This window comes from Oppia nitens, unplaced genomic scaffold (assembly GCF_028296485.1).
Source record: "Oppia nitens isolate AA-2021 unplaced genomic scaffold, nextdenovo-longstitch-racon4-pilon3 scaffold5_pilon_pilon_pilon, whole genome shotgun sequence".
Lineage (NCBI taxonomy): Eukaryota > Metazoa > Arthropoda > Arachnida > Sarcoptiformes > Oppiidae > Oppia > Oppia nitens.
This window is the reverse complement of record NW_026533243.1, coordinates 3,629,445-3,646,128: the sequence shown is the minus strand read 5'-3', so window position 1 is coordinate 3,646,128 and position 16,684 is coordinate 3,629,445. Positions and strand designations below refer to the sequence as shown.

Sequence of the window (16,684 nt, the reverse complement as noted above, 5' to 3'; positions counted from 1 at the left end):
TAATTTCTAAAATAATTTTATCCGACAAACCATTTGTAAATATATTTATTAATATATGATTTTTATTTATGCAATCAATACTTTTCCATAAATTTGAAGCATTTTGAGAGATAGAAATAAAAAGATAAATTAATAAATAGATAGAAAATCAGTTTGAAATAAATGTTTTCTTAATTCAACTCAAGATTTATGACATTTTATTTTATTGGTTACTATTCTTTAAGAATTGTTATAAAAACTTATCGCCTTTTCTTTACAAATGATGTTTTCTTCCAATACTTTACATGTAATAAGTGTTGGCTTTGAATAAAAAACGGTATTTGTTTTGATGTCGGCATACAATTTGACTATAATATCAAATAAAGTTAATATGCATTAGATTTGCATTTATTAATTAAATTAACTAAAAATTAAACTATTTTTAACTTTTTAAAAATAACAATGCCAAATTAATATTGTTAAAAATATAGCAATATTTTAATATATGAACTAGGCTTTTAAATAATTTTTGAAAACATTTATATTAGTAACAAAATACAGTATAATTTATAGTAATTGACACTCATTTATAACAATTTTTAAAATTACAATTAATTTCAACATAAAGTCCATAAAATGCTGTTAAGTTGTGTCTAACATTATTCTGTGATTTGTTGTGTTATTATATATGTTTTGCTATTTAATTGTATTTTATATTTATATTAAATTTTGACCCAAACTGCCCTTTAAATTTAATACAGTTTGCAAGTCACTAAATATTAATATATTTTTATTTATTAATTAAAAAATTTATAATACCTTTTATAATATCAAAAAATTAATTTACAGAATATACTTTAGTTATTAAAATAATTGAAATTAATAAATTGTAAACTTTAAATCTTTATAAAAAATATTGCTTACTTTTATTTTTTTATTTAAAAAAAGTGTTGGACTGTACAAAAAATGTCATAACATTTGTGATAACACTTTAGTGATATATTATTGTAATGTGTTTTGTACAGTGAATATCATTTTTAGTGCTCTAAACCAAAAATATAATAAATTCTTGCATTTTATCAGTTCTTATTCTATAATATAAGAGCTTTTGAATAACAACTTATATTTTGTGATATATAGACTATAGTCTTATACAATATAATCACATATAAAAAATAGCATTTGTTTAAATGCTAAATTTAGATCTATGCTTTAACTTAGAAGTTTATTAATATAATAAATAGTTTATTTTTTTAATTCATTGATATGTTATTATAATCACAAATAGACTAAATAAAAACCGCTGTCTATTATATTATATTTAAAATTTATGTCAATTTTTATATTGTACAGAATATGTCTATACTATTTATATTATAATTTATAGCTAAAAATGTAATATATCGGTGAATAAAATATTTTTATAATATATATAAGCAATTTATTTGCTTTTTATAGTTAAAAAAAACATTTCAATTTAGAATATTATGTAAAATTTTCAAATATTGTTCAACGATTTGACTATTTTTTATTTATGTAGTTTTTTGCTTAATTTTCACAATCATTGAACACAACATTCAGTGTTCAGTTTTTGGCGATTTCATAAATAAACAAATGAGTTATAAATTATTTTAAATAATTTGAAACCTATTTTTATATTAAAAAAATATTTAAATAAAAAATTAGTATTTCATAAATATTTTTAAAAAATATAATAATAAATAAATTTACTTGAAAATAAAATAAAAATTAATATTAAGATATTAACAAAATTAAAAATGAAACTGTAAATATGGTATGGATTAAACATAAAAATTAACAATGGTTTTACTGTAGTATAATTAATCAATTAAGCTTAATCAATAATATTTAATTACTTTTATCATCTAAATATTATTATTAGCTGTTTTTATTGAATAAAATATAAGAAACTCTATAATCCAAAATTATCACTAGTGTATCAAAAGATATACAGTAAATAGTATATATTAATTTTAACATATTTGGCAATTAATATGTATAAATGTATAAATAAATGTATTATTAAAATAAAATTAAAAATAATTGATATTTATATTGATTAGATCATTAGACAACATTATCTATAGTCTAATAGTCAATATAGAAAACAACTATAAATCATAATAATTAAGATAAACAAATTTCTATATAAATAATATGCATATTATAAATATTTATCATAAAAGCATTTAAGTTGTTATATTATTGGCGATGTGTAGGCGGTTATATCAGACACTTGTGAATTTTGAATGCCATTAATAGTGATATTAAATAAATAAGTAATTAACTAAATTAATTATATAAAAAAGTATTTTACATTTTGTTAAAAATTATATTTATAATTATATTATAATACACTTTTATATTTTTCATTATCTATAGTGTAATGTTATTATATTAAATAATGAATAAGATATATAATAAATTAACTCTAATGAAAATAACAAATATAAGTAACGTAACAAAGATTTAATTGAATTCAAAGTCATATAAATAAGGTTTTGTACAAAAGGTTAAACAAATACAAAACCATTTATACATTATTTACACATTTTATTAATCTAACAAATATTCTTTATATATATTTTTATGTCATTAAACATTTACTAACAATAAAATAAATTTATATGTTATATGAAACATCAATAATTTGTTTATTAGTACATTATGTATCATATTTGTATAACATATAATTTATTTATAGTATATTACTAAATACAGTATTAAGATATATTTTTATAATTATTTTATATATAAATTTCTAGTTAATTTAAATAAACATTTACTATTTTGTACAATTATAAACGGTGTCTAAAGTTATAGTGTTTAATAATTAAAAATTATTTTGTTTGTCTAATTTTATAAATGTTTTCATTTTATAACTAATGCTTTATATAATTTTCTATATATTAGTGATTTTTGATCATTCAATATTAAAGAATTTAGTTTTATAATGTTGAATAAATTTATATTTATACTAAATAAAAAATAACATTCAATTATATGGACATTTATTGATTATTTTTTGAGAAAATTTTTATGTCAATATTTTATACAAAAATGTTTTATAAGCAAATTGATAAAATTATTATTATAACTACTACTACCACTATACAGTATTATCACAATAATAATACAGTTACTACAGTATAAGGCACTATACTGTGTAAGTTTACTGTAGTATTTTTATTGTCAAAAATTTAAATATTTTATGTTTTGTTATGAAAACAAATGTTTTTGAAGTAGAGGTACTTTTAAAAATATTTTTTAAAGTAATGAATTAAAATTTTTTGAATTTTAAATACATTAATATATAATATATTAAGTAATATTCAACTTAGCTTTGCCTGAATTAAATCAGTAATTTATTTATAAAAGTAATATCTTCAGGAAATCTAAACTTAATGTTTATTTTAATAATGTAAATGCATTGTTATGCAATCTGACTATTTTATATTTATTTATAATGTGATTTTACTATATTTTACTGATTTAATCGATTAATTGAATAATAACAATAGCAATTTATATTATTAAAAATACATTTAATTTAATAGAAATAAATAGAAATAAATAGAAATAAAAATTAAGCTTAACAAATTTAAATTTATTAAAAAAATTCAAACTAATAAATTATAAAAAATAATGTCAATATTTCATTCTAAACAAAATTAACTAATGATTAATTTTAATTTATTTATCAGAAATTATTTATTTACTTATTTATATATAAATATTAATTATTAAGAAAACATTAATATTCTTTAATATATTGTCAATATATGTCTGAGAAAATTGATTTTAACGATAATTTAATTTAATTTCATGTYTTATAATTTTATATATAAGACTACAATCATTTTTTAAACAAATGTTTAATTTTGTACAAATGGTTTCATAGTTGTATTTTGTAGTTTATTTTAAAAAACAACTATATATTTTGATTAAAAATTATTTATTGAAATTCAATCTTTAATAAATCCCAATATTGACATTGTTATTGTTATAAAATAGTAAATATTGTCATTTTAGATTATTTAAGATTATTTTTTATRAAAAAATCCAATAGTTATAATAAACTTAAAGATTTTTTCTATTTTTTAAATTTCTTATGTTTAACACTACATAAAAGGCAATTATAACATACAATATCTAAAGTTTAAAAATATTTACTAAAAATAAGTTGTGTTCAACAATAAGTGTATAATTTAAGTGAATCTTATTTGTCGTACACTAACCGTATAAATAAAAACATTTGATATTTCTATTAACATTTAGTCCAATATATAATATGTTTATACAGTATTTTTAGTTGAATTATATATTGTTTCTAAAGACATAAATTTTTGTGTCACTCACATAAAAATTTGTTAAAAGGTTTTTTATATTAAATTTTTGTATCACAGATTTATATTTGTTGTTATTAGTTATTTATTGTTTTAAAACATGACAACCGTTTATTTAATAATTTAATTAAATATACTTTTGACATTTTAGTTTTTATATAAGTCATTCAAAAAATTATTATTATTATTATATCATAAATTTATTTAATCAAATAAAAATATTTTCTAAAAGATTAAAATCAAGTCAACTATAATAGTGATGGCAAAGAATGTACCGATAAGAGGTCTGGGCATTGGTGTCGGCAGTTTGAACATCAATGAGACCCATATTAAAGACGAACCGGTATGCCATCCGTCGCAATCAACAGAAGTGGTCATATTATTAACAATTGCATCGATTGGTTGTCTCACAAACTTATTGCTTATGTTATTAGTTTTGATAAGAAAACCATTCAAGAGATATCATAAAAGGTATTTAACAATTTATAACATTTTGTGTATTATTTTACACATTTAATGATAATATTTATTTTTTTACAATACAAATAACATTTGAGTAATCAATCACTTGTTAACAATTATTGATTATAAATTTATTATATTATTACAATATTTATAATAATACAACTCAAAATTATAGTTAAATTGTTTATAACCAATAGCTTTGCGTGTATTTAACTTAGCTTTTATTAGTTTATATATATATATATATATATATATATATATATATATTTCTGCAAAAATATTATTAGTATTTATATTATGTCTTTCCTCATCATATCTCGTTGTAATACAATGTAAAATAACTAAGAATTTATAGGACAATAACACACAACATGTTATATATAAATGAATTCTTAAATGTTATTACATTYATGTTTTATTGCAATAGTTATAAGCACTCGAGTATCTCAATAGATATAAATTTATGTGAATGTGTTTTACTGTTTATAATATATATAAAAATACTCACTATTTGACTCAATTCTTTATAAATTGAGATTTATGTCTAAATTTTGGTTTTAGTTCGCTTTTATTTGTTTTAGAAATTTTGTTTTTTATTATTTTCCACATTTAATTGTTAAAGAAATTTACTATAATATTAAATATTAATCTTAGCAATCAATTCAACTAATCTATAAAACTTTTTTGTAACTTACAAAATAACAATGATTTATTTAGTTTAATTTGAATTAAATAAATGTCAGTTTACAAATAATAATTATATGTATACAGTAACATATATTTGTAATATATATACCGTATATACTATAAACATAATGAATATTMATATACAATATAATATTATTCAGTAAAATTAACATAATAATCAGTGCTTTAAATATTAGTAATATATAATGACACTATAATAATGTTAATTAAATTGATAAATCACATATTTGTAGAAATATTTTTTATTATTATACATAATTATTATTAGCAACTACTTTAATTATATAACTATATGAACTATTATTATATTAACAATTGAATAAATTGAATTTATAATTTTATGTAAAAAAAWTTTTAAAAAAATGAAAACTTAATGAAAATTTTTATAAGAATTTTTTGTTTGTGCAAAATAGCGTTATATTTAATTTACAAATTACATATTTAAATGACTAAATATTAATCTATTTTTTCCATATAATTATGTGAAAATATAGTAAATACACAGGTAAATTTTCTATTATGATAAAAAACTTAAGTACAACATTGATTTTATTTTAATATTATACGAGTTTTCTAACTAAATTATAATCTTAACTAAAATAATATTGTAAAAAGTTATTATACTCACATTATATTATCAATATAAATTTTGAAATAATTTATTGATTTATAAATTAGATTATAATATAAAATATATATATTGTATGATATATTGATTAACAATAACATTTGTAATGTAGTGGGTTGTCATATGATAATCTATAATATAAGAGGTAATAATATGTAATATATTGTAGCACTTAATATCTGCTCCCATGACTTGTAGTAATCATTTATCATAAAAACTGGTCAGAGATGACATTAAATGCACTTAAAATATATTTTATATTATACTACATATTATGTAATATATTGTACAATAAACCAAAGTATATATTTTGTGTATATAATAATAAATTTTTATTTATTCTCAATTTTGAAAAATTTTGTAAAATTTGATATATTTATTATCCATAAAAGATGAATATGATTTTGTCAATTTGATTAATTGTTTTTTATGATCCTATTTTTTCATTTGCACAGTTATACTCTACATTATTAATATTAATGAAACTATATTTTTAAACTAATTTAAATAAATCCATGTTCTATCTATCAATAGATTCTAAGGTGTATTAATAAATATTAATCAATAAGACTTAAAATTTATGTCTTAATTAATAATATATTATGACATTATGATATAATGAGATATAAATAATAAAATTTTCTAATCTTTTTATATTTACTTGATTTTTGTCCGGTTTTTTATATTTTTATTTTGTATTTAATTTAACATAAAACAGTATAATAGGATATTATTTTAATAAGTAGTCTTTTATTAATTTTAAATTATTACGAAAGTGTGTTAGAATTAGAGTTAGCAAAAAAAAGAAATTTTTGGAAACTTTCTAAAAGAGATTTGTGTCATTCGATCCCATATTAATTTTGTTCTCTCGGTATTTGTTATCTTCAAAAAATTCATTATAACTATAAATATTAACTAAATTTAATTATTAATATTTAAAGTAAAAAATAGTTCATTTAATCACATTAAACTAAAAATAAAATTTTACAAAAACTATAATTATAATTAGATAATTTTATAAATAAGAATCCCATTAATATAGTAGTGTGTGTGTGTGTGTGTGTGTGTGTGTGTGTGTGTGTGTGTGTGTGTGTGTGTGTGTGTGTGTGTGTGTGTGTGTGTGTGTGTGTGTGTGTGTTATACTGTATATTATGTATCATTAGTACAGTATTACAATAACTATAGATATGAGGATCCCATAGTATAATGATAAACAAAATTTTCTATAGAAATTTATTGCTAGGAAAGATTCTATACATTTTCAAACGGAAATTTATTAGAAAATTTCTATTTGCTCATTTCTAGTTACAATAGACATAGTTTTATCGAATTGACTGAAATGGTCTAAAGTTGTTGGTATTGTATGTGTATTTGATAAATGTATTACATGTATACCAATACTAACACAAATATTTTTATAAAATATTATATAATGATATGTTATATATGACTAAACATGAAAACTCATGGGATCACAATATCTCAAAAATATAATAGATATAAAAAATCAATAAATATTAAAGAAAATTAAAATGGTTTTTTGACTTGAAGACATTTTTTTCTAAATAATTGTCTACTTTTTACTTAAATTATTTATAAATCAAATTGGATAAATATTTAAATTAATCTAATTAATATTTTATTAAATATAAGAAATTTAACACTGTATTTAATTAATCAATTAAACAATTTATTTAATTATCCACAATTTGTTTTATTTAAAAATATAAAAATAGAATATATTATGTGTGTGTGCATGCGTGACCTGGACACTATATTTAATCATATGTTTATATAAAATACTAACAAATGAAGTTTTATTTTGTTATATAAAACTATAACAAATAATACTATTATATTATATACTGTATTGATAGCAGTTATATTGTATATAATATATTGTTGAAAACATGTAGAATTAATCACACAGTGGTTCAATAAATTTATGTATTGATGTTATTTTTGTGGTAAGTAATTAGGTTTATGACAACGATAATCATCTTCAATATTGTGTAAATCAATATAATTTAATAAATTATTTATATACCAAAATAATACTCTATATTGCTATTTAATATAACTATTGTTTACATTAAATTTTAAACTTTTTGTGCATAACTTTATACTTATTACATATATTTATTGATTTACAATAAGACATAAAATACAAATCTGATAACAAGTTTTATAAAAAAAATTATTTAATTAAATGTAAAATAATTTATAATAATTAAATTGACTAAAATTGTCAAAACACTAAAATAATAATCTCTTAATTATCCACTTTTTTATCAGTTGGTCTCAAGGATTACTACTACATCAAGGATTAGTAGATTTAGGTCGTGCTTTGCTTATCATTCCTCTGGCAATAAGTGTTATGCAATGCCAACGATTGACGCGCTGTTCGATAATAGACTCCGTGTTCTTACTGTTGGTGACGGTGTCGACCGTTAATATGTTGACCTGTCTTATCAATGACGCGCCTATATTTCCAGAGCACGAACAGTTGGGTCGAGTACTCGGATCAATACAACACCAACCGGTAATTGTTTTAGTGTTTATACTGTATTCAAAATATCGATGCTTAGCATAAATGCTTAAATAAATTATATGAATACAAGTTATTATTAAATTACATGTATATGTAATCTTATTAACATTATTGCATTTTTATTAAGCATTTATTTACATAATATTAATCAGATGTTTAATAAAAAGATTAATTATTATATTTAATTTGTTTATTTAAACAACTAATTAACTTAATAAACTGAATAATATATTACATAATTTATCTTATTGTACAATATTCTATKTATACAATATATTGTATAAATAGTATTTAATTTATAATAAATTTTAAACTAACTTTAAAATTTGATACTTAAATTTTCCAGTTTATAATTTTATTTTTTTAAATTTTTAATTTAAGCTATATTTTAATAATGAAAATGATATTATAATTGTTTTAAAGTATGATATTATGCTATTAATAATTAATTGTATGTAATTTTTATGTGTATTTAACACTATTGTATAACATTTTCAAATATTAATAGTATATAGATGTTCAGTGCATAGCATTTATAAAAAATTATTTTTGTTATTTATATATAAACATTTGCAGTATTAGTATATTATTTACTAATTTTGATCAAAATATGTTACATAAGATTTAGTATATAAATGTATTTTTCAAAATATAAAACAATTATTAAAACAAAACAACATATAATAAAAGTCTAATCCATTTTCTATTTGATGACATTTGGAGCTGTAATACATTGATTAGTGGTTATGTTGGGTCTTATTATCGATTGATTAGTAGTTCCTATAGTACTGAACGACTAGAGAAATGCCATACAATGTCTTCAATGTCTTAATGATTGAATGAATGAGTGAACAGAGCTATGATATAATTGAATTACAAGTTTGTTGGTTCAAAACACTACCCGTTTTCCTTATATCATAATTTCCAAACAATTCAACCAATGCTTAACATCTTATTATCAATTTCTTAGACTTTACACAAATATATGTTGATCTCATATGTTTTGCATCACTCACACACACTCACTAACATTCACACACACACACACATACACACATCGATTAAATATACTAAACTAAATATATTGTATTAATAGTAGTGTATAATGTGTACATATTCCTGCATTAATATTATATCCGAGTATTTTGCAATAAAGTAGTGTTTATTCAATGAATTAGAAATATATTCCGAGTATAAGAATTGAGTCCTTTAAATCTAAAACCGGTTATAAATCCATAACTCTTATCAAAAATAGTACTAATCTTTAAACTACTGAAAACCGTAAATATGGGACTTTTATAAATTAGTGTAAATATTTATAACTGGTCTCAGACTTAAAGCCCACAATTGCGTTAAAAATAGAAATTAGTTTATTTGATAATATAAATATATGACATTATAAATATGTTTTCAACTACTGAAGTATAACAAATTTATTTATATATTTAAGAAAATAAAATTTATGTCTAACATTATGACATTAATAACTTCAAAATAGGTATAATTTTGTTAAAACGTAAAATTTGTTAATTTATATTCTCTATAACATAAAATTCTTTGTATTATATCTTTTATATTGTTAATTATAATTAAATGTCATTCAAAATATATTTATATTCTTTGTAATAAATGTTTATTATATTTTATTACCAGATTTATTAAAATGCATTATCAGTAATTGCTTCAATTATTTCTTAAAATTACTTAATTATAATTTACTATAATATCATAGTATTATCTGATTTCATTATTGTTAATGAAATAAATTTATTTTATTTTTTGGATTAAATTTAATATATAAATAATAAATTCATGGAAAACATGTTTTTTCTAATATATTTTTATTTTTTACATACTGTATAAGCAGTTTGTTTAACACAGWATAATATAATTTTAGTAATACTAATTTTTGATATATATATATATATATATATTGATATAATATATTGCCACTTACCAGTGTATATACAATATTACATACATTTTAACAAATTATATTATACTATAATATCAATAAATATAAATAGGATTATTAATATAGTATAATATAACATAATTTTGTATCAATGACAATAAATTAATATACTAATATATATTGATAAATAATTTTACAAAAAAATTATCAAAAACTTTATCATTTAAAATGTATTACGTAATACAATATAATACTCTAACAATTGTATAATTCATAGTTTTCAAAGATTATATAAATAAAACCAAATCAATCAATTGAAGTGTATTTGAAATTTAATTTTTGATTTAAAATAGTTTTATTTTTATTTTATTTAAAACAGTATATATTATTTGATATAAACTTTAAGATATATGATTTAATATAAAGAATATATACATAACATTAGCGTTATATAAATAATAAATTTCACAAAAAATTATATTAAATATCTAATCGAAATATATTTAACATTTGTTTTTGTTTTGAAAACGACGAACAATTTAATTAACTTTTCTCTCAATGTTACAGTATTTGTAGTAAATATATATACCGTATATTAGAGATACAGTACATTTGATAAGCATCGGCTCATATTAGTGTTAAATATGTTAGAGACATAAAGTGAATATTTATATAGAAAATAATATATTGTTGTGATTAAACTAAAATCTGACTTTTGTTAAATCAAATATTTGATATCCAAAGTAAGCTTTTAATTTATATTGTTGTACACATGGATACTAATATCTATATATATACTTAATTAACTACTATGCATAGCAAGTTGGTATTATCAACCAATACCTGTATTCCCCGCCAATACTTATCTGTCTATATAAACTAATTGTAGACTGCATTCACTGTAACCCTATCCCCGTTAGCACATATACTACATAAAATGCTGTCCTGTGATGTGGTTAGGTGTTGTGCATAGAATAGGCTACGGCCAGGACTACTAACTAACTAATAAGTCTCATACCGACTCTTTGTTGATCTATTCTATAGCTTATTGGTCTCATACCGTCACACAAGATATACAAGTGTTTTGTATGATTGAACGTCAGTATGAATCTCATACAGACACGCGAGATACCGACCGATCTGTTAAGACATCCATTGTCTTAAGAAACCCCTTTATCTTATATAACATATAACAAATTGGYAACAGTAGACGGGATCACCATCTGATCCCTATCCTTACCGTAACAATATATAAAAAATAGATATATTAATAAATTTATATACAGTATATATGATATATAAATATAATCTAATGTAACATTTGGTAGTGACATAACTCTTATATTTGTTAAGCTTTTCGATTGTTATTATAATTATTGTGTAAAACAATGACAAATATTGTTATAAAACTTATTTTTATTTTTTAAAACACAATTTCTCATTTTATTATATTATTTTAGTATAAATATAATATACTTATTGTAAAAAGTTAACACTGTTTTTGGTTAAATGTCACGAAAACGCTTATAATTTCCGGTTTCTTATTTGAAATCTCTTGACATTTAATGTAAAACTAACAAATCTTTTGTCAAAAAATCTAATTTATCATAACATATAATAAAAAAGTAAAAATGAAACTTATTGTGCAATTAGATTTTATAATTTAAAAAATTAGTTTTTACGTATATGTTATTATTATTATTACAAGATTATTTTTTTTAATAATATTGATTTTATTTATAACATTTATTATATATTTATTTTGTTAGTATAATATAGTTAGAAAAAATTATGTCCAAAATAATATGCATTTTATTCAAACGCTGAATAAACAGAATATTTTTTGCATAATTATATGAAATAAGAAACTCGTTTCTAAATAATAATATATATGATAATAAATACAAATATATTGTCTGAATTCAATTTAAATGAAACTATAAATAAATAGATACATGACATTAGATAAAATAAATATATTAAATCTAATAAATTATAATAAAATTATAATAAAATTAATGTTTTGAGAATAATATTTATTTTAATTATTTGTTTACTTATAGCGTGAATATTATTGGTTGGAGACGAGCGGTCAAAATCCAAATAATATAGACTTACGTAACGATGATTCTCCCTATTGTATAGTATTTGCTGTATTTATCATATGGTTTGCCTCATTGACAATAAACTTGGGACCAACATTACTGAGCGGTGCATTGGCCAGTGGTACTGACACAACCGGACATCTAAACATTTGTCCAATGGTTTATCGCCCGGTGCGACACTATGTACTCGACTTGTTATGGATTAGTGTTAATCTAATGTGTGTTATGTTAATGGCAATACATTTAAGGAAATTATACAAAGATATTGTTAAATCAAATCTGGAGGCAATCCATGTGTCCAGTTTGGTGACCACAATGATGACAGTGCAGACAGACAGGGAACAGGACGACCAAAGAAACTTTTATAACTACGTTCAGAGACTTGAAAATGAGGGCATCAGTCGAGTCAAAATGTTTGTCATTATATTAATCGCTTATTTATTATTTTGGGGTCCACTCTATATTATCACAATAACACAACCGGGTAAGCATTTTAAACCATTTATATTACAGTAGTTTAATACTATTACATATATTTTGATATACAGGTATATTTGTCAAAATTGTCTGTCTCTTTACTTATCTTTATTAAAGAGTATAAAATTAATTAATTATTATTACTATTAATACAATACTAATAGTCAATACTAATCATCTCTCTCTCTCTCTCTCTCTCTATATATATATATATCGACGGTATATAGTTATTATTAATAAGTTATTAATATAATATAATATACAAGTCCTTTACTATTGTTTATCAAAAAATACTGCAATTAATCTGAGTCTGAGACTCACTGTCTGTTACTTATTTCAAATTCAATTGACAATAGTGTCTGCTTTATTAATCCTAATGGCAATGATAAATGTTTAATATCTAATCAAATAACTTTAGTCTATTTTTGAAATTTTTACTTATTTTATTAATAATAGTTATAAATTTAGTATAAGATAAATATTATAAAGACTTTTCATTATTGTTGTCAAAATTACGTTACACTATAAAAAAAACTTATGGATTTGAATGAATAAATCAAAATAAACTATCTTCATATCAAAGCTTATAATATCGATATAAGATCTGTCTTAATAATAATGTAAATATATTTTCAACAACAAAATTATAATACAAATTATTATATTATGACTATAATAATTACTATAATAGATTGATTAAATTAGATTTATATAATATAGTATATTATAAATAAAATATAATATATAAAATGTTTCAAATTTTTAAACATTTAATTTACTAAATTCTAATAATTTAAAATTGTGAAAAAATAATATGAGTAACTAATTCAATATAAGTTAATTATGTTGACTAGTAATTAATTTAATGAATCTTTTTTATTATTATACATTAACTATTAAAATGTTAATTCATTGATATGCTATACGTTTTATGTGGTGACATTAAAGTTACCCAAATAATTAAAATTTATATTAATACATTTAAAAATAATTATCACGTATAAGACATAAAATGATTTTATAGATTGACTATTAAATTCTTTAGTTATTTCATTTTATTTACAATATAGGTTAAAAATTTATAATTTGTATTATATTTATTTTATTTTAMTAGTCATGATATAATGACATAACGATAAATGGTTAGATAAATTAAATTAGTTTTTGTAAAAATTATATTCAATATACAGTATTTTATGCAAAGTTATAATATTCAAGCTATTATAAAGTTTTATTTATTTAAATTAGATACTAACTTTTTTTTTATAAAAATACTGTTTTTAAGTTTTTTTTGATAAATACTGACTAATATTATAGTATTTTTATATTTAAAATTTTAAAAGATTTGTGATTTATTATATGGTTAGGTTTGGAGACATCCCTGACATATGAGATCTGTTTACACGTGGCTCTCACTCATTGTATTGTAAATCCCATACTATTTATGGTCTATAGTCGAGGAAATTCTGGTATGAATTGATAATAACACTTAAGCACAACTAATATAATAAGCTAATAATGAGCTAATATAACATACACACCATTAAATTTGTAATTATATTCAAATAAAACAACAAAAATATAACACACTGTACTTACTAATTAATAAATGTATTATTAAATTTGATTTCATATATATATATTATGTTTCATAAATAATATAAATTTAAAATCCGCACAAAATATTTATAAATACTTACAAATTACAAGATTCCGATCCAAATAATCAAGAAAGTGATAGACAGGGCTGTTGTTGCAAATGTATGGCATATGTGTGTTGTAGTAATGCGGACACACCAACAACATCGCCATCATCACCAACAGTCAGTCCTAATTTAGATCCCAATGCCGTATCACCGATGATGCTCTTCTTTTCCATTGGCAATAATCATGTGAATCCCAGTGCTCATCAAATGACTACTACTTGTGCTAATCACACAACTAATTCAATAAATTTCAATTCAACTAATAAACGAATGTAAGAAATTAATATTATTTTATATTATCATTTTTAAACTTAACTTCTAAATATTTTTTTAATATCTATATTTTTTGTTATACTCTACTTTTTATATGTATGATCTTATTATGATAAAACTAGTATATTAATTTATTAGAGTCTACTGTACATAGTTAATAAACAGTAACTAAATTATACATTATCTTTATCTGATATAAACTTCAAGTATAACTTGTATTAATTGTTTATTATTTAGTTATAGAAATTTATTTTAGACTAACTTTAGTGACTTATAGCTTATAACTTATATACCTATAAATATAACTATAATTTAAAATATTAAATTAATATAAGAATTATAAATATAAAAAATATAAACTATATTAAAAACTAGTTATTTAACAAAATTATAACCTTTTATAATATTTTACTCTTTAATTATATTTATCGAAAAATATTCTCTATATTGTATAATTCATATATAATATTAAATCAGATAAATTTTATTAGATTAACTTAAATTTAATGTATAAATTATATAATAAAGTATATAATATTAGTATAATACTAAAAATCATTATATTTAATGTCTAGGGAGACGACTATTTAGTAAATTGCAAACATATAGACATCGTATGAAAAACAGGATATAATATATACTTTTGACTAACATTTGGTTGATGGCCTCTACAGTCAATAAATCATAAATCAAATCTCAAATTTACTTCTTTAGGATTTATTTCTTTTAAATTTTCAATAACTTTTTTGTGTAATATTAACAATTATGATTTAAATAATATCAAAATTAAAAAATAATAAATTAGATTTGTATAATATATAAATTAATTACTATAATTTGATTTATTAAAAATAATTTATAAAATTAAAAAAATTATCTCGTACATTATTTATATAAAAAACAATTAGATAAAACTTTTAGACCTCTTTAAACAATTTATAAAATTTTAATGATATTACAAACATGTTTGGCAAACAATAGACAATTTATGATAATTGCATGCTACATAAATTAAATTAATTTAATAAAAACAAAATCAGTTTTCTAAATAAATTTAATATATTAAAAAATTAATTGACATATTTTAAAGTTATAAAATATAATACTATTTATAGTTATAATTTGTCTATGAGTTTGAAAAATAGTCTGTCATTAAGTTTATACATTTTATTAGTTAAATGGTTGTCTATGTGTGTAAAGTAATACAATTGAAATTGCAGTTACATTAGATATAGCGTACAATAGSAGCCAAGGGTATTATTAATGTGGTTTAAGTTATAAAATAAATTGATATTTTTATTAATAAATTTATGGTTAAAAAACTAATATATGAAAATTAAGACACCTTGGTTGTATATAATTGGTGAACTGGTCATAACTATTTAAATAGTTGATACATAAATTATGGGCTGATTTTTCACGCCGACTGTCTGTTAGGCCTTTTTTGTTGAACACATAGTTTACTGTTCACATACTTGGCCTCAAAGGGTTTACCGCTTTAGGTGTTGCA

General features: G+C 19.8%; 1 protein-coding gene across 1 annotated transcript; it reads left to right on the top strand.

Moving 5' to 3' along the window:
* Positions 1 to 4,605: 4,605 nt before the first annotated feature.
* On the top strand, positions 4,606 to 15,804 carry LOC128961500 (uncharacterized). The gene is made up of 6 exons (XM_054307746.1): positions 4,606 to 4,817; positions 8,443 to 8,689; positions 12,677 to 13,202; positions 14,563 to 14,664; positions 14,906 to 15,173; positions 15,750 to 15,804. The coding sequence occupies exons 1-6, from the start codon at positions 4,606 to 4,608 to the stop codon at positions 15,763 to 15,765; spliced, it is 1,371 nt and encodes a 456-aa protein (XP_054163721.1). The 3' UTR covers positions 15,766 to 15,804.
* Positions 15,805 to 16,684: the final 880 nt, after the last annotated feature.

What these genes read in the sequence shown, in the direction of transcription:
- LOC128961500 (XM_054307746.1), top strand. Translation starts at nt 4,606, where the DNA reads ATGGCAAAGAATGTACCGATAAGAGGTCTGGGCATTGGTGTCGGCAGT. An exon ending in TTCAAGAGATATCATAAAAG is followed by an intron (nt 4,818 to 8,442) that starts GTATTTAACAAT and finishes CTTTTTTATCAG; the next exon opens with TTGGTCTCAAGGATTACTAC. An exon ending in TATCACAATAACACAACCGG is followed by an intron (nt 13,203 to 14,562) that starts GTAAGCATTTTA and finishes TTATATGGTTAG; the next exon opens with GTTTGGAGACATCCCTGACA.